Source organism: Boleophthalmus pectinirostris, unplaced genomic scaffold (genome assembly GCF_026225935.1).
Source record: "Boleophthalmus pectinirostris isolate CB_2022bp ecotype Guang Dong unplaced genomic scaffold, ASM2622593v1 HiC_scaffold_17, whole genome shotgun sequence".
Classification (NCBI taxonomy): Eukaryota; Metazoa; Chordata; class Actinopteri; order Gobiiformes; family Gobiidae; genus Boleophthalmus; species Boleophthalmus pectinirostris.
Genome location: NW_026571115.1, coordinates 8,576,787 through 8,597,186, shown reverse-complemented (window position 1 = coordinate 8,597,186; position 20,400 = coordinate 8,576,787). Strand labels below are relative to the sequence as shown.

At 39.3% G+C, this 20,400-nt stretch overlaps 1 protein-coding gene across 1 annotated transcript; it reads right to left on the bottom strand.

Moving 5' to 3' along the window:
• Positions 1-3,529: 3,529 nt before the first annotated feature.
• On the bottom strand, positions 3,530-18,207 carry unm_sa1261 (un-named sa1261; the record flags this gene model as incomplete). The annotated part of the gene is made up of 3 exons (XM_020933237.2): positions 3,530-4,352; positions 5,611-5,813; positions 18,030-18,207. Coding segments are annotated over 3 exons (1,191 nt in total), but the record flags the coding sequence as incomplete, so codon positions are not given.
• Positions 18,208-20,400: the final 2,193 nt, after the last annotated feature.

Sequence of the window (20,400 nt, the reverse complement as noted above, 5' to 3'; positions counted from 1 at the left end):
ACATTTACCGCCGAATTTTTGTCACCTGATCAAACAGTGACAGTCAACACACACGCACAGTTCTGTAGTGCAGTTAAGGACAGCAACAGTGCCGAGTTTTCAAAAAACAGCAGACAACCTTTTTTTTTTTTGTTCAGTGTAAGGGACGTGCAGTTTGTCTGATATGTAAAGAAAGAACAATTTCATTCGGAGAGAAGAAAGTTTGTGTTCATTTGTGACGTGTAGGTGGGATGAATGTGACCTGACCGTTCAGACTGAAGTCACATGTCAAAAGATCTGATATGTATCAGTTTTAGGAGCACATATCCAAGTGGCCTGGGTCACATTCGAAAAAATCTAATCTGTGTCGTTCAGTCAGTCATTAAAAAATCTGATACAGGTAACATAGGGGTGAAAAAATTGTATTTGAGTCACTTCAGGCTGCAGTCTGAACGCAGCCTTTAAGTCTCGGTTTTGTCTGGGTTCAACTGAAGGCTGTTATCACTTAGCTGCTGTTTAACACATGTCAGACTGAGTAAAGATGTCATCTTATACATTTCCGAGGTCTTAAAGGAGCAGTAAAGTTGAGTGTCAACACTAAATTACTCAAACACGCAGGGATGACATTTAAAACCACTCCAGGCGTGTTTTTGATGCTGGAACATTATAACATGGTAGAAAGCTCCAAAAAGTTGATTTTGCATTTACCCTCTCTTTAATTTAACTTCAACTGACCTAAAAAAGACCCAAAATTCATAGTTTTTTTTATTTCAACCAATGTTCACCACAAGAAAAGAACAACATGCACATTTATGAAAAAAACACAGAAAGAATGAAAAAAGAAAAATCTCCACAGTCCAAAAACATTTCAGATCTTTTCACATTTTTAGGGTCCAACTTAAACAAATCTGTATTTTACTTCCAGTGTTTCAATTATTACTTAACTTAGCTGCAAATCTGTTATTCATCCTGACGCATGCTTTTTTTCTAACCGCTTGAACGCACCATTGATCTTAAGCCCATAGAAAGTCATTGGTTGGTAATTGCTACTTCACATGGTCTATAGGCCTCACAGGTTAAAACAGTCATTTTAGCTTTGAAAATGGGAAATATACAGTGCTTTTATGGAACACAATAACAATAATATGACCATTTTACAAAGAGTTAAAGGTGCAGTATGTGGACTTTTGTAGTATAGACCAACATTTTGTAGCTCCACATTCTCAGTAGTGGATAAGTTTTCCATGAACGCAGGAATTTCCACCTAAAATAATTGAAAACTGTCCTATATCACGCAAAATTTACTCTTTAAGCCATGTTAGAATGTTAGTTGTGTTTTTTTTATTCACACATGTTTGAGAAAGCATTTATTATCAGTCTGATTACATCTCCAAAGCTCAAAATGCTCTGTTCCACCTTATGATGTCACGAAGCGGTAGTTTTCAAGTTACGTTCATTAGAGATTGTAAATTCCAGGGCTGAAATTATCCACATGATTCTAGGGAAAGTTTAAGGAGTTTAGAAACACAGTGGAGCACTTCCTGTATTGCCGCATGACATCACAAGGTGGAACAGACCAGAGTGTTTTCACTGAGAGAACTCAGCCTAAATATTCAGGGTTTGTGTGAATGAAACAAAACACAAGTCCAGGTCTGTTTGTGATGAGGAAACATTATAACATAGATCAGAAAATAGTGGAATCTGGGCCCTGTAAAGGCACACTACGTCACTTTTCTGGTGAAGGGCCTGCCAGCTGCTTCACTGTCTTTTACTAGATGTCACTGCTATGTTTAGAAGGTTCCACAGTGTGACATTAAACATCTCACTATGGACACAAGCAGCTGATGCCAACAAGGATTGCAAGGATTTCTGTACTATAAATGCAACATAGATAGAGTAAGTTTAATGCCATACTGTGGAGCAAAACAATAACATCTCCATGGAGACAAGCTTATGACTGACCCTAAATCAGAAAGGTTACATAGTGCAGGCTTTAATCTTGATTTCAGTAGTTTCAATAATTTTATTATCATTTATTTATTAAGTGATCTAGTGTTTTGACTACTTTTACATCCATTGACGTTGAATTATTATTTGGCTATAGTCGGCCTACGTGAACAATAAAAAAAAAAATCATGTTCTAATTCTTTTGGAGGTTCAGAATTTTTCCAAAGTTATTTAAACAAATTTAACAATAAATTTCACAATCATTGACAAATTAATGACCTACTAACTTCATCAATGCATCAATGAATTGTCTGATTGTTGGGAACATTTTCGTAACATAATAGTGTTACGCATTGCAAAACAAGTGATCCTTGTTCATGTTTACAGTGACAGTCTTAGCACCTACTCCCAACTCTGTTTATTCAAAGACAATACAGTGTCCCTTTAAGGCTCCTGTAGTTGCTGTTTTCAAACTCAAATTTCACTCAAAAACACTTTTGTGTGTTTTTTGTGGTCCCCAGAGGTGGGACCAAGTCGTTGTTTTGCAAGTCTCAAGTAGTCTCAAGAAGTCTTTGACCTCAAGTCCAAGTCAAGTCCCAGGTCAAAGACAGAAAAGTCCAAGTCGAGTCTCGAGTCACTGGCCCATAAGTCTAATTCAAGTCCAAGTCATCTGCGTTGAGCTTGAAGTCATTTCAAGTCTTTAAACCAAAGTACCAAAGCTTAGGTTTTTGCAGTTTATATGACTTTAAGATAAACTGTACTTAAAAATAGTACATTAACAGTACAAATGGTACATTAATAGTACAAAAACAGTATATTTATATATGAGTTTTTATAGAGTATGTAAGAGTTGTAGAAATGTTAATTTTATCCTTTTTAAATGTCTTGACAAGATCTAAGTGTGAATCATTACGGTCAGAACAGAAAGAAGTCAGATTTAAAAGTGCTTCTCAAGTCTTCTCAAGTCACAGACCTCAAGTCCGAATTCACTGACCTTCAAGTCCCAGTCCAGTCCCAAGTCCATTTTATCAAGTCAAGTCTCAAGTATTAAAAATAGTGACTCAAGTCTGACTTGAGTCCAAATCACAACTTGCAAGTCCCCACCTCTGTCTCTGCTACCAAAAACAACACATTGCACCTTTAACTTGAGAACATTTGTGCAACAGTGAACAAATTATAAATACAACTTTAAATAATATACTTGAATAAATAAAAAAAAAAAAACCACTTAATTTGCACAAGAAACCAGTGCTATACTACTTTCACCACATTGGTCAGTCTCCAGTATTGACAGTTTGCCCTTCTTTGTAACAGCGTCTGTTCATGTGTTTCAGTGTATTGCTTGAACTGTCCATTTCAGCCATTTTATCAACAAGCTCTGAACCGCCCCATTTAAGCAAAACCATCAACAGCTTAACATTGTCCCTATTATCGTCTCATCAGTTGAACTTCGCTAGAAATGATTCAAACCAGTGCGAAACTTCACGCTTTTGGGACATTTTAGGACCCAACTTCTTGCCTTCTGTATATTCAGCTATTTTGAAGGCATCTTAGTTAACACGCAAATCTTATGCGTGTGATTGTGGTTTTCCAGTGTCGCGTTGCTTATTTTGTGTTTACACGCAGATTTCGATGGGAGTGGCCACTAGAAGGCGCCCTCGCTCGTTGTTTTCCCTGTTCACTCGGTCGTAGCTGGCGTTGGCGGACGGCGAATTGTTAGCGGAGGAGTAGTGTGTGTCCATCATGAGCCGTTCTTTAGCGGCGACGCAAGCCGGAGACAAGGTTTGCTGTTTGAGTCTATCCACTAAAACATCTTCTTCAGACGAGGAGGTGCTCATGTTGATCTGGGGCGCGCTAGTCGCTAACCCGGCGTTGTTAACGTTCCCGTTTTCCGTATCCAACATCCAGCACTGGTTGAAGTAGCTGAAAACCTCTTTAACCGAACATCTCCGCTCTTGTTCAATGGAGAGCAGCCTTCGAAACATGCGCAAAGCTTCGTCCGTGAACCTTCTCCACTGCGATGGCACGTTCCCTGTACGACGTCGTTGCCAGCGCACAAATTCGTCGTAAAAGGCGTCGTTGGGCATCGCTTTCTCCCACGGGAAGTTTCCGGTGAGCATGCAGAAGAGCAGTACCCCGAATGCCCACACGTCTGTGCTGTAGTCCACGAAGAAGCCGTCGTTCCTGGAGGTGTCACAGAGCTCGGGGGCGGTGTAGGGTATGGTGCCACTCACGCGTTTCACTGGAGATCCGGCGCGTCTGGTCATTCCGAAGTCGGACAGTTTAACTTTGCGACATTCACGGTCGAAGATGAGGATGTTTTCGGGTTTGATGTCGCGGTGCACAAGTTTCTTACAGTGGAGGTAGTCCAGCGCGATGGCCACCTGGTGGACACAGCGCTTGGCAACAGCCTCCGGGAGACCCACCTGACGCAAAACACAGGAGAGACAGTGAGTTTAAACATGAGCAACATTTTAACATGACTTAAAGCTCACAAGAGTCAATTTTGCGTAATATAAAACCTTTAATGGAACCTAAACCACTACTTTCTGTTTTATTGATACTACTACAATACTATATCTTAGACTTCTACTACTACTACCACTACTACAGAGTTAAGGACTGCACCCAAACAGTATATTTGATCTTTATTCATTCATGGTAAAACTTTAGCCCTATACACAGGATTAGTTGACTGATAAACACACTAAAACAAGACAAGAAACTTTTAATTCACCATGGCGCCAACCTTGCTTTTATTTTCAGTTTGTTTTGTTTTCAGCAGAATGCACAGGCACCGTCATGTCCAACACTGTGTTTCTTTGCACACTGATGTGATCGGCAATCACAATGACATCCACACCATCAGATTTCTTGAAACCGCCACAGTCTCTGTCTTTTAATCCATTCACACTGATACAGCCCCTCCATCCAAACTTTAGCTTTTTACTTTTTAATTGTACAAATATACAATAGCTGGATTAGAGTATGGTCCGTGGAGAATAAATATAGTTGATTTATTTCATATTCAGACCGAAAATAGGACGTGAAGACATTTTCAATCACTATTAGCTTCAATGCACAGACGAAAAACAAGGCAGTTTACAAACCTGAGGGGCTCTGAGTTCGCAGTATTACAGGAGGTAAAATTTGGGGGAGGTTTTACAGACATTTTTATAGACATGTGAGTTTCATACGGGACTAGAAACAGAGACAACGTGTGTAATTATTATAATTTACCAGGGGACCCCAGGTAAAACTAATCCTGTGCGAACAGGGCTTTAGTAAGATTAAGATCCAAAATTTGCTCCAGTACAGATATATTATTTAAGCACCTCTTGAAGTCAAAATAATTCTGCTGTATATTGCCTGCATCTAAATACAAAGCGTTTTATTGTCCAAGAATCAGGAAATAAAGAGTAGCTGTTAATTTGTAAAGTTCCGCTTCATGACATCAGAAGGTGGAACAGAGCATTTTGAGCTTTGGAGATGCAGACAGACTAATAATAAAGGCTTAGTCAGACATGTGTGAACAAAACAAACCACAACTCCAGGTATGTTTTTTTATGAGGTAACTACATTCTAACATGATTAAAAGCTCAAGACTCAATTTTGCGTAATATAGGACCTTTAATGAGTAACTTGATATTTAAATATGTAAATGACATTAGAAAAGTTTCAAACCTGTGGAGGGATGATGTCAAAGAGATCCCCGGCCGGAGCGTACTCTTGGGCAAAGATGTAGTACTCATCGGTCTCAAAGGCGATTCCAAACATGTTTATGATGAAGGGGCAGGGGGACAGGTACAGAGACACGCTGTACTCGCGCAGGAAACTCTTCAGCTTTGTCGTCTTCTTACGCAAAAACTTCAGCGCCATTTTGGTCCCTGCAAAACAAGAAAGCAGGAGGAAATTGGTAAATAAAACAAAATAATGAATGATCTTTACAGTTTTCTTTTCTGTTATAATGTTGTTTCCTCATCACAAACATATTTAGGCTGAGTTCTCCGATCAAACTGAAATACTCTGACGTCATGTGGTAAAACAGGAAGAGCTCTACTATGTTTTTAAACTCCATACACCTTCACTAGAATTATTTGGATGATTTAAGACCTGGGATTGCCAATCTCTACTGAACTAAAAGGAGCTGTTAACTTGAAAACTACAGCTTCATGACATCACAAGTTGGAACAGAGCATTTTGAGCTTTGGAGGTGTTGGCAGTCTGATATTAAAGGGTTACTCAAACATGTGTGAATGAAACACAACACAACTCCAAGTGTGTTTTTGATGAAGTAACAGCATTATAAGTTTTTTGTTTTTTTTAATTATTCAATATTTTACCTGGTAAGTCAATTAAGAGCACTTTCTCATTTGTTTCAATAACGACCTGGCCAAGAGGCAATTTAAAACATATAACATTAAATTTAAAGCTCACAAGAGTCAATTTTGCGTAATATTTGGACCTTTAAACATTCAAGAAGAGTGAATTGCGTTACTTATTCGTATCATTTAATGTGATGATACAGTATCGATATTGTGGGCTGTTGTATCAATATATCACAGTGTTTTTTGATATATTTTATTAAATTATTTTGTTACAGCGCTACAGTTTTGTTGCTTGTTCAGACGAAGGAAACTTGTTTATGCAACACATTTGACATTTTCACAGTTTTCATGAAGAAAATGAGTGTGTTTCATATTCAGTTAACACAAGAAGTGGAATAATAAGACTTTTAGTATCACAGTCATGATTTAGCCTTTATTTTTTATTGGACAGTATGGAATCGATTTGAAATATATCGTATCACACGAGCACTGTATTGAGATATGTTATCGCATCGTGACCTATGTATCGAGGTATGTATCGCATCGTGGCCTATGTCTCAAGATATGTATCGCATCGTGGCCTATGTATCGAGATATGTATCGCATCGTGACCTATGTATCTAGATATGTATCGCATCGTGACCTATGTATCGAGGTATGTATCGCATCGTGGCCTATGTATGTATCGCATCGTGACCTATGTATGTAATCGCATCGTGACCTATGTATCTAGATATGTATCGCATCGTGACCTATGTATCGAGATATGTATCGCATCGTGGCCTATGTATTGAGATATGTATCGCATCGTGGCCTATGTATCTCATATGTATGCATCGTATGTATCGCATGGCCTATGTATCGAGATATGTATCGCATCGTGACCTATGTATCTAGATATGTATCGCATCGTGACCTATGTATCGAGGTATGTATCGCATCGTGACCTATGTATCGAGGTATATATGCATCGCATCGTGACCTATGTATCGAGGTATGTATCGCATCGTGACCTATGTATCGAGGTATGTATCGCATCGTGACCTATGTATCGAGGTATGTATATCGCTATGTATATGTATCGATCATGCTATGTATGTATGTATCGCATCGTGGCCTATGTATCGAGTATGTATCGCATCGTGACCTATGTATGAGATATGTATCGCATCGTGACCTATGTATCAAGATATGTATCGCATCGTGACCTATGTATCGAGGTATGTATCGCATCGTGACCTATGTATCGAGGTATGTATCGCATCGTGGCCTATGTATCAAGTTATGTATCGCATCGTGACCTATGTATCGAGATATGTATCGCATCGTGACCTATGTATAGATATGTATCGCATCGTGACCTATGTATCGAGATATGTATCGCATCGTGCCCTATGTATCGAGATATGTAACGCATCGTGGCCTATGTATCGAGATATGTATCATATTGTGACCTATGTATCAAGGTATGTATCGCATCTGCAACTTCTTAATGATACCCAGCCCTATTACTTCCACACATACAGTATGCTCATAGTAGTAGGAATTAAACCACTAATCTCATGGTGGAGTGCAAACTGTTCTACCTCGAAAGCCACTGTGGGCAAAGATTAGTGTGCTGTTTTGCAAGGCTATTTTAAAATCCTATTCTTTCTTTCTTGTTCTGTTTTGAAATATTTATGGATTTGTGGAGGCTGTTAATTGCCTGAGTGAAAGTTAATTAACATCTCTGCAAATACAATGAAATATTTATACTCTAGCGCAACTGACATTTATTTCAGTTTTTCTTTTTTTCGGATTCAAACGGTGCAGATCTGTTAAAGGATTATTTTGCGAAGTTCTAATTACATCTGTAAACACTGCAGCGGAGATAAGGCCAAGTCAAAGTGTGTCTCTCTCCTCTGTGTAATAATGAAACGATGCATAAAAACACGAAAAAGCAATTTGCAGAGACAAGCTCAGGAGACTGGGATGGCCTGATCTGCCCTTCACACTCATGTAACGACTCAAATGAAATGAACAGTCAGAGAATAGTACTCAGAGAAATATGGAAAAAAACAAAAGAGGGCTGTTAGTTCATTTAAATTACAGTTTAAAGGTGCATTGTGTAAGCTTTTCTCTATGTTAGTGCTTTGTCTGGAATATTTCAGTACAGTACAGTATGGTATTAAACATTTCTACCTTCATGGAGACTGAACCAGACCAAGTTACAAGGTGCCAAATCAAATCTGTGGAGAGGCGACCCCGCTTACAGTCAGAATGCCTGTTTTTCTAGGTATTTTTGAGCTATAAAACCACCTGTAATTGAATAAATATAGGAATGTTTAATGTCATACTGTGGAAAATTCCAGGCAGAGCAATGACATGTCTATAGAAACAAGCAGGTGACAGACCCCAAACCAAAAAGTTACACAGTGCACCTTTAAAGGAACTGTATGTAAGACCTCACTGTGTCTTCAGATCTGAGTTAGACATGTTCAAATCAAACATAGCTTTACTTTAACTGTTGTAAGGCTGATTTATTGTTAACTGGGGAGGCAGTAGCTCAGTGGTGGAGGGCTCGTCCTGTGATCTGAAGGTTGGCAGTGTGATTCCAAGTCCCACAGATGAATACTGTTGTTGTTGTTGTCCTTGGACAAGACACTGTTGTGGAAAAAAAAATTGTATCTCTTGATGATAAATAATTAATCCATTTGCGAAGCCCGATTAGTTTTTGGAATACAGACCGAGGTTTATTCTTCTTGTTAGAGCAGATATGGACAGGGCCTAAGCCTGCCCTGGCCACAGACCAACAGCCTCTCCTCACCAGCAGCACGTCCTTACCACATCAGACTCCGAATGTTACAAAGCACCAAGTTTATAAAGCCTGAGATGCCCAGAGGACACATACAGTTCAAACTGAGAAGGTGATGACTCCTACTGAGGTGTGGCCAGATATGCTTGATCTGATTTGCATCGATGTTCACACTTTTGTCACTTCATGAAAGGATCAGCAAGCAGAAGAGAACAGAAGTGTTTACACTGAAGGGTCTTTCTAACACTGTCTTTAACTACCAAACCAAATGAGTTTTAGTTACAAGACCAAAAGATAAACTAATCACTATTTTAATTTAATCAATCATAATCAAGATTATATCACATTCATTTACACAAAGACAGATTGAGAGAAATCTTTCCACAATATAAATGTCCATCACAACCAGGGATGTTACGATATCCAAGTCTCACGATACAATATTGTCACGGTATGAACCTCACGGTATGATATTTATTGTGACAGTTTGTGGAGCTAACAAAACTGTGAATATACTACTTTTTACTTTTTCCTAAAATGCCTTGACAAGACTTAATCCAAAGAACTAAGACTTAAAAGTGCTCAGAATTGTTATTTCTTCTTGTAGTCTGCACTGAAATGGAGCAAAGGATCATGGTCTATGTAGTTCCCTCTGTCTTTTTTAACTATTGATGCACCATAACTCTTAATGTAGAGACTTGTAACTCGATATATTGTGATGGTCCTCGATATTATTGAGAGAACTTTGATGATACGATATCATGATATTTCGTTTATTGTTACATCCCTAATCACAACCCTTAACCCCTTCCCATTTTGTCCATTTACCATTTAATTTCAAAAACAAAGTACTCATTTGGGTTGCCAGTTTCAATGCTAAAATTGCACTGAAATTGGTTAAAAGTAAAATTCTCTCTGATCTTGTCATGAGTCAGAGCTAGTACAGCCTTTGAAGCTCAGTGAGGGAATTCTGGAGGTTCATGATGCCTGCCCATGTTGCATTTATTCAATTACAGGTGTTTTACATCCTCAAAAATACAATGAAAAAAATGCATTCGTACAGTAAGTGAGCTACATCTCCACAGATCTGACCTGTAATGTGGCCTGGAGGCATTGTGGGCTTGTCTCCATGGAAACAAGATATGTTTAATGCCATACTGTTGACAAAGCAATAATATTTCCACAAAGACAAGCAGGTAGCAGACCTCCACCCTCCACCAGAAAGTTACACAGTGCAGCTTTAACTCTAAATCTAAACACAATGTCTGTCTGAAATGTGCAGTTCGACATGTTCACTGAGCCCAGACAGAATCGGGGAGGCAGTAGAAGAGAGCGGGGGGGCAAGACAGGTCTCCAATATCACAGCTTCAGCGCAGGGTCAGGGCCTTTTTACCCTGAGCGAGCGATTCCGGAGAGAGGAGAGGAGGAGAAGAGGGCAGAGGAGGAGAAGAGACAGTGTTGGGGACAGAAACAGAGAGAAGACGGACAGAATAACGATCTTAACTATGTTTCAGTAAATTAACTGAACTAACGTAATAGGCACTTTAAGGGGGTAACATCATTCTAACATGGCTTATAGCTCACAAGAGACTATTTTGTGTACTATAAGATCTTTAATTATTTAATCAATCACAGTCTTAGGTCAAAAGAATAGTAACCAAAGAGCCGAGTGTAGCCTGCTGTGGAAATGGAGTGATCAGTTTGAGCTTGTTTTGAGGCCACACAGTGTTAATTAAGGCTGAATAATGAGTTCACAGTTGCAAAATGTCACCTCTGATTTGATCACACACACGTTCTGTTTTCTTCCCGTTTAAGACAGTAAATAGACCCGTTTCCATGACGACGTTGTGCTAATTAGCATGTCATCTTAACATGTTTGAGCTAGCATTAGCTGTCTGTTTATTTGCAGCTACAGCAGGCTGTCTTTAGGATCAAGTCGACCCAACAGTTTGTGTAAAATGAGATTAAAGATCCAATATTACACAAAAGTGAGTCTTGTGAGCTTTAAATCATGTTATAATGTTGTTACCTCATCAAAAACATACCCAGAGTTGTATTTTGTCACATTCACACGTTTGAGTAACCCTTTATTATTAATCTGTTTATGTGTCCAAAGCTCAAAATGCTCTGTTCCACCTTATGATGTCACGAAGCAGCAGTTTTTATAACAGCTTTTACTTTTATTTCAATAGAGATTGGCAATTCCAGGGATGAAATTATCCAAAAGATTTTAGTGAAGATGTATGGAGTTTAAAAACACAGTGGAGCACTTCATGTATTACCAAGGTGGAACAAAGCGTTTTGATAGTATCGAAGTACTCGATGCCAGTCTTGGTCTCAAGACCGGTATTGAGACCACTTTTTTAAGGTCTTGGTCTTGTCTCGGACTCGAGCGCATTTGTCTTGGTCTCAGTCTTGTCTCGGACTCAAGGTCTGACATTTGACGAGTGCAATATTTCGTTACGGCCAGTAAATGTGCATGCGAAATATCACTGCAAAACCAGTAAGATAATGTATCTGTAAATGTTATGAACTTGAAAAAACAACTTTCTTCACTTTGTAACAGTTTTCTGTAAATGGAACTCAGATTAAACAAGAGGTTCTCAAACTGTGGGTGAGGGTCCAAAACGGTTCACAGAGTGTTTAGGTGCAATACAGTTCTCGGCTTATTTTAGGCCTAAATGAACATTAATCAGATCAAATGGAGATAGATTTATAAAAGCATTGATGTATATGTCACAAAATAACTGTAAAATACAAATAAATGTCAAAAATGACAAAGGTGGTCTTGATTTGGTCTCGATGGGCCATGGTCTCAGTCTTGTCTCAGTCTCGACTCTCTGAGGTCTTGGTCTTGCTCTGGTCTCGGAACCCTGTGGTCTCGGACTGGTCTTGGTCTCGATTAGTGCAGTCTTGATGACTTCACTACGTTTTAAACTTTGAGGACGCCGACAGACTAACAATAAAAGATTATTCCAACATGTGTGAATGAAACAAAACACAACCCCAGGTATGTTTCTGATGAGGTAACAACATTATAACATGGTTTAAATCTCACAAGAGTCAATTTTGTGTAATACTGGACCTTTAAAGAATAGACAGAATAATAAGTATGCAGGCCTATAGCACTGTATTATCAGATAGTCATAATGTTTTGCTCTATCTGTTTAAATATACTCCAGTGTAGCTCTTATTAGCACTTTGTCTGGAGCCATTGTTAAACGTGACACCTCCACAATTCTCCACAGAAAAGAAATACAAAACCCACATATTCACAGGTCTAAATATAACGCTGGATCTGCTGCTTTTTTTTAACAGAGAAGAATTGGTGAGCTATTTTAAAGGTTTTATATTCTTACACAGTGGAGTCACGCTGTTCAGGTGAAAGAAAAAAACAAAGACCTGTTTTTTCCATGTGATACAGTCATAATAAGGCTGCAGATGGTTAAGTGATGGTTAAAATGGTAAAAAAAAAAAAAAAAAAAAAAAATGGTGCTGCGTAAAATTGACTTTTTGGAGCTTTGGATGTAACAGTGACCAAAATATCGTGATATCGTATCCTCAGAAGTCTCACAATAGTCATGGGTCATCACAATAATTCGAATTACAAGTCTCTTTGCTTAAATGAAGAGTTGAACAGAGGGAACTACATAGACCATGATCCTTTGCTCCATTGCAGTGCAGACTACGTGAAGAAATAAGTGTTTTAAGCATTTTAAAATCTTTATTCTTTGATTTAAGTCTTGTCAAAGGCATTTAAGAGGAGAAAGTAGCGTATTCAGTTTTGTTAGTTTCTACAACATATTGCAGTAATTATCGTACAGTGAAATGCATGTTGTGAAAATTGCGTAAAGAGAGATTTAGATATTGTTACAAATCCGTGTAGCATTCGTTCATTCGTTTTTCAAAATAAAACCAAAAATAAGAAAACGAGAAAACAATTTATTTTTTTTTTTCATTATTTGTCTTCAAAACCAAAATGAAAAAACTTGTAACAATTTGTTTTTTCAGTTTTCCATTTTGTGTTTAAATGAAAATGTCTGTTTCCCGTTTCCGTGACTTAAACTGTGATGCCGGACTGAACCAGGACTAAAACAGAACTAAACGGTTGCAGTCTTGGTTTCGGTCCCGGGCTGGTCCTGGTCTGGTCCCGGTCTGATGCCGGTTTCAGTCCTGGTCTGGTCTTGGTCTCAGTCCTGATCCTACTCCTGGTCTTAGTCCTGATTCTGGTCCTGATCTCAGTCCTGGTCTGGTCCTGGCCTTGTTCCGGTCTCAGTCCTGGTCTGGTCCTGGCCTTGTTCCGGTCTCAGTCCTGGTCTAGTCCTGGCCTTGTTCCGGTCTCAGTCCTGGTCCTGGCCTGGTCCCGGTCCGGTCCCGGTCTCAAGTCCTAAACCAGGACTAAACCAGGACTAAACCAGGACTAAACCAGGACTAAACCAGGACTAAACAGGACTAAACAGGACAAAACCAGGACTAAACCAGAACTGACGAATGAACGAATGATACATGGATTGTTACATCCCTACTTTCTACCATGCTACCTTCATGAAAATACCTGAAGAGGTTTTAAATGTCATCCATGCATGTTTGGGTAATCTAGCGATCTCTCCCAGGCCCTGTTCAACCCTTCTTTACAGTTGGCTGTAAGATTCTGTCCGATCCTCCGCCCACAAGCCTCCGCTCGTTACGCCAAATCAAAAAACGAAACTGAAACTTATTAAAAATGTGAATGAGTCATTTTCATCGAATTTCTCCATTTCTCTGATTGGCCAATCCACCTGTCAATCACACCCAACTGAACTCGTCTGAATGTTTCACTGTATGGAATTAAACTTTTCAATCTTCATGGAGACAAACCAGACCAAGTTACAGGTCAGATCTGTGGAGAGCGACCCTGCACACAGTCTGAATGAATGTTTTTCTAGGTATTTTTGAGCTATAAAACCACCTGTAAATGAATAAATGTAAGGTAAAGCTGTTTAATGCCATACTGTGGAACATTCCAGGCAGAACAATGACATCTCCATAGAAACAAGCAGGTGACAGACCCCAACCAAAAAGTTACATAGTGCACCTTCATAACAGTTCCCAGACTACACATCTTTGTATCGACGAGTTCATCTTACTGTTATACTGTACCATTCTGAGGGGTGGTTTTGATTTGTTAATTGCTATGGCGACGGTGATAACTTTTCATCATTCTGAAAACCATGAATAGTACAGGAAAAGATGTAGCAGACATGAACGCCTTTGTAAATCTGAACAATACCATAATTGTACTGCATTGCCTACTTATTTTCAGACGTGCCAATCACCGCCTCTCAGATGAGTCTGAAGAACAAGAAGAGGACATCTCATCTTATTCTTGTACCATTCAAAAAAAAAAAAAAAAACACAGGGAAAAATTTTAACAGCCCATGTGTTTCTCTGATTGGCTAATCCACCTGTCAATCACAACCATTGTACATCTGGCAGTACAGGATACAGCTCAACACTTAAATGTCTTTGCAAAGTTCTGTAAAAGTACATGATCTTCACTGTCACTGTTTGAGGAAAACATCTGATAGTATTTTTTCAGCATTGTGAATATTTTCAGCTTTTAAAGGTCCTATATTACACAAAATTGTTTCTTGTGAGCTTTAAGCCATGTTATAATGTTGTTACCTCATCAAAAACACACCTAGAGTTGTGTTTTGTTTCATTCACACATGTTTGAGTAACACTGCATTATTAGTCTGTCTATGTCTCAAAATGATCTCTTCTTCCTTGTGATGTCATGAAGTAGGTTCCAAGTTAACAGCTCCTTTTACCTTTAGTTCAGTAGAGATTGGCAGTTCAAAGGCTGAAATTATCCAAATGATTCTAGTGAAGGTGTATGGAGTTTAAAAACACAATGGATCACTTCCTGTACTACCACATGACATCACAAGGTGGAACAAAGTGTTTTCCAATATGCAGCAGGATTTGTGTGTTAAGATGTGTGAATAAAAAAAAAAAACTCCAGCAGGGTTCCCACTCTTTTTCATTGACAAAATTTTTAATTCTTTTCCATGACTTTTTCATGACCTGAAGTGAATTTTCCGTGACTTTACAGCACCCTACAAGTGTAGAATTGATCAGACTTTTAGGGTTAAATATGAAATGTCAATCCTTTCCACTCACCTTATGGTTTGGGATTATAGTTTTTAAAAGTCAAAATACTGTCAGTGCATTTATTGTCATCTCTTTGAAACAAAAGGCTCACACATTTGGAAATAATCATAAAAGTTGTATGAAAGAGATATTAAAATTCCATGACTTTTCCAAAAATTTCATTGAATTTACAAAATTCCATGACATTCTAAGCCTGGAAAATGACACTTTCAATTTCCATGACTTTTCCAAGATTTCCATGGCCATAGGAACCCTGATGATGTTTATGATGAGGAAACAGCATAAACATATAAAAATAACATAACCAAAAACATAAAACATAACCAAAATAACAGAAAATAGCGTAATATGTGCCATTTAATAATAGCATTTTGTTCAAAGTTCACATTTTGAGTCACATTTTGTACAGATAGAAACTACAGGATTTAAGGATTTTATGCAGAAAAAACACCAGATATTTTAAATGTATATTACTTAAAAAAATGCAGCCTTGCTCTTACAATCCTGCTCAGACATACCGTAAGTAGTATAAGTACAATTATCTAAGGCGATTTCTTCTATTATAAAGTCATTAATATTTATGCCCTTTTCTCAACAGTGGACGAAGCCCTCTCAAAGCTACAAGTATGTCTGGTCTTTTCATTGTGAACAACACTTATAACTGTAGCCTCCTGGTGCAGTTTGTTCCAAATACATTACACAGAGAGAAATAACTGAAAATTATATAACTACTCAAAATGGACAAAAAAACATCCTTCACTGTCCAGGCAAAAGTAACAGTTTGTGCAGCAGATAGTGAAGCCTTGTGTGGTTCTGTGGGCCAGTCTGAGCTCATCTGAGGACACCAAAAAAGTCCGTAATGTGGCTTTATAGAGTCAAAGAGACCAGAGGTGGTACGCAGTGTGCCACAGTTTGGATCAATGCAGTGAATGGGAGTGGAGCAGACAAAGAACAGGCTGCTTTTGATATCAGAGTGAATCAGCTGCAGCAAAAATAATGATTCTGGTCTCTACTGGACAGCCTCAAAATAAAATGTTAGTTAAAGGAACTGTGTGTAGCCTGCGCTGTGTGTAGTTTTTAAAAACAGTTCTACAATCACAACTGGACTTTTCCAGTGCCTTAATCTGCAGATAGAGAACAAAAGATTTTCTCATTATCACTATACAGACAGGTCAAGCCTCATGTGAAGCTCAGAACCTCCAGAATTCCCTCCCTGAGCTGCAGAGGTTGCACTAGCACTAGCTGCAGATGCTGGGGTTTAGCTAGTGACCATTCATAGAGAGAGAGAGGGGCATTTTTAGTTTGAAACAACTGGATTTCAGCATTGAAACTGTTAACTCAAACAAGAGAGCATGTGAGGCTCATTCTGCTTTCTGACTGGATAATTATCTTGAGAACCAAAACACCAAATTATAATATATGTGAATTGGCCATCATGTCCATTGCGTTCGCTTCCATTGCATTAAAAAGGCATTTTTATGGGGAACTTTCCAATGTGTTTCATAAGTGAGTGTACTTCCTCTTCATTTGGCACATACAGCAGCCCATGATATCGATACTGTAACATGTTAAATGATACGATATATCGATATTTCAGTATTTTTTCACATCCCTATTACTTACAGACTGTTCCAATACAATACAATGTGCATGTCCATTGTTTTTTGTAATTAAAAATAAATCAGCATTAAAATTGTTATCAATAAAAATGATATTTGATTTGAACATGTGTGTTATATGTTTACCTCATGTTTGGGGACACAGAATTTAAAATCTAAATCTTATGTACAGTTCCTTTAGATACATGTACCCTCTGGGTAAAAATATTCTAATAAAAGATAAAGGACTTTTCCATTTTTTTTCTATCAACAGAAAGAGAACTACAACAGCTGACAGTCCCTCACACATAAAATTACAGTCACAAGATATCTAGCATTTAGCCAATAGTTTTTCAAACTCCTAAACAGGACCATGAACGCTCCTATTGATCACAGGCTCCTGAAAATGTGCTGTTTAAATCCATTTTATATTTTTTTGTAAATCTTAAAGGGACAGTCTGGAATTTTGGACATAAGACCTCATTTCCTAGTGAGCCAGAGTGTTGGAGACGTGTGGAGACACTTTTTTAAATATTCCATCCAGTCCTTGTATTTGCAGAGGTCACTGGTGCTAGGCTAGTGCATGTCAATGGCCATAGTTATCCTGACACTAAAAACAGTCTTACCCACTCCACAAAACACCCGAAGCAAATCTATTATTACTCCAGACTGTCAATGTGAATGTCTGTGTCAACAGAGTAATGTCCCAAATAAAGCTAACTTTGCACTGCATGAATCGTTGCATGTTGAGGGACTATTTTCTTCATATATCAGTCCGCCGCTGCCAAATTTTCTAACAGGAAGTTCAACTCGCTGCTGCTGCTCTGACATAAATCCTTCAAATGTAAGGTTGGTTTTACTTCTAAAATTATTCTATCAACACAGACATTTAGCATTGACAGTCTGGCATAATAATAGTTTTACTTCGGGTGTTTTGTGGAGTGGGTAAAACTAACAGTCTAACTATGGCCATTGACATGCACCAGCGACCTCCACAAATACAAGGACTGGGTGGAATATTTTAAAAAGTGTCTCCACACGTCTCCAACACTCTGGCTCACTAGGAAATGAGGTCCTATGTCCAAAATTCCAGACTGTCCCTTTAAAACTTTTGGACAGTGTTTGCTCTGTGTGCATTGTGTCACCATAGTTACTACTGAACATTCTACTATAGGCATACATGTAGAACACCCCCAGCATGATCACACTGCAAAGTATTTATATTATTACCTCTGATCTTGTGCACGACCAGGTCCACTTTGCCGTAGGTTCCTTTGCCGAGCTCTCGCACCACCTCGTAGTACTTATGGATGTCCACCTTCTCCAGGTTCTGAGCCGCGATCAGCTGTAGCTCCTCCAGGATGTCTATGGACGAAGAGGAGGAAGAGGAGGAGGAGGAGGAGGAGGAGGAGGACGAGGAGGAGGACGAGGGGGAGGAGCGGGAGGGGTGGGTCAGCGAGTTCATGGCGTCAGGGGTGAGAGAGGTCAAAGGGCGCGGCACAAGGGACGTCCTGCGGACAGAGAGAGAGAAAGAGAGCGAGGGTGGGGGGGTGAGGGAGGGAGGAGAGAGGGCGAAGAAAAAGGAGGGAGAGAAAGAAAGAGGGAGAGTGGGAGGGAGGAGAGAGAGGGGGGTGATAAAGAGGGAGGGAGGCGAGAAAGAAAGCGGGAGAAACGAGAGAGGGTGGAGAACGGGGGGGAATGAGGCAGGGAGGAGAGAGAGTGTGAGAAAGAAAAGAAAGAAAGAAAGAAAGAAAGAAAGAAAGAAAAAAGGAGGGCGGGAGAGAAAGCGAGAGGGAGAGTGGGAGGGACGAGGGGGAGAGAGGCAGGGAGGAAGGGAGAAGGGAAAAAGGGAGGGAGAAAGAAAGAAAGGAGAAAGAGAGAAGGAGAGTGGGAGAGAGATGAGACGGAGGGAGGAAGGGAGAAGGGGAAAAAGGGAGGGAGGGATAAAGGGAGTAGAGAGAGAGTGAGAAAGAAAGTAAAAAAGAAAGGAGGGAGAGAAAGAGAGAGGGAGAATGGAAGGGAGGAGAAAGGGAGGGAGGGAGGGAGAGAGGGGTTAGAGAGAGAGAGAAGGGAGGAGAGAAGAATGATGGAGAGAGAGGATGAAGGAGGGAGAGAGGGAGCGGGGAGTGAGAGAAATCAAGGGAAGATGAAGCGGGAGAAGGAGGGAGGTAGGGATTCAGAGAAAGACAAAACGGAGGGGAGAAAGAAAGGAGGAACGAGAGGGAGAGACAGAGAGAGGGAGGGAGGAGCAGGAAGGAAAGGTGGTTACTTACAGCCTGTTCCAATACAACACAATGTGCAGACAGAGCAGTCATATCAAGTCTTTGATGTCGTAACTCTTATGTAACTTCTTATTGTTTACACGGTCCAGTAAAGGGCTCGTACGAGGCGTTTCCACAGGCTTTGTCCAGCTGAAAATATCGGGAATACTTGGAAGGAATGCTACTGGTCACCCCGTTCATATCTGTTTTCAAATAGAGTACAAGTCCGTTTAAATTCTAGTAAATATTAAACCTGCTTGTTCCGAGGGGGCTGATAAGGGCATTTCTTAATACATTTCTGTTTGTCCAGCTTATGATAAAAGAAAACAACCAATCTCATGCATGTGTAAAACATTCATGGAGTTTTTCCTGTTTACTGTTGACCAAAACGTATTTTAAACTTTTGATTCATGAAAGTGTCCACCTTTGGCAGATATAACAGCTGAACACACTCGTGGCTCGTTCTTTTTACAATAGAAATCAAATATTCTTCAGAAAGTTCTTCTCAAGTCTGTTGCAGAAGTTTAAGTCTGGACACTGTGCTGCTGGCCACTCCATGTTTTCAACTTTACCATCTTGTTCTTTTTTCCTGAGGTAGTTTTGGCAGAGCTTGGACTTGTGTTTTGTATCTTTTATCCTTTTTTTTAAACCTCTGGCTGTTCAGTTCTTACATTTGTACCATTTCAAGCTCTTCATTGGACTTGCACGACTTGAACTGAAATAAATAACTGGAAAAATTAGGGTGTTCTAAAACTTTTGACCAGTAGTGTATGAAGTCTCTAAATCTCATGTTTAGTGAGATTTGATTCAGCTTTGACCTGGGAATTGTCAAGATCCAAGAAATGCTCAATCTACCGTTTCTTAGACTATCCCCAGAGACACCAGCTACACCTGTTCTTATAGTCACTCCCAAAAATGTAGGCGGAGTTTTCGTCTGTGTATAACTTGTTCTCATTTAAAACAGGAGCAGTTAGAAGAAGCAGAGGCCAAATTACAGAGCAAAGAGAATTGACAGTCGCCTGAGTGAGGCATTTTAGGCAGGTATTAACTCCTAATACATAACATATTTAGATCACTCTGTTACTTTTTCTTGATTTGAAAACCCCATTTCCATCAAAGACTGTAAGACTGTGTATTGTTTTATAAGTTTCCCTTTGAAATCTGAACTGCCCACAGTTATGGCCCCAGCTCCTCCAGTCGCTACATGTCAAGTCCTTGCTGCTGATATGTAATCAGCCTGCCACATTTGCTGTGTCTTCCATGCAGTTTTTGTGTAACTTTGTGAACTTTGAGACAGTAGTAGTGCTTTGGACTTAGTTAAGAGTCAGATTTGTTCTGTT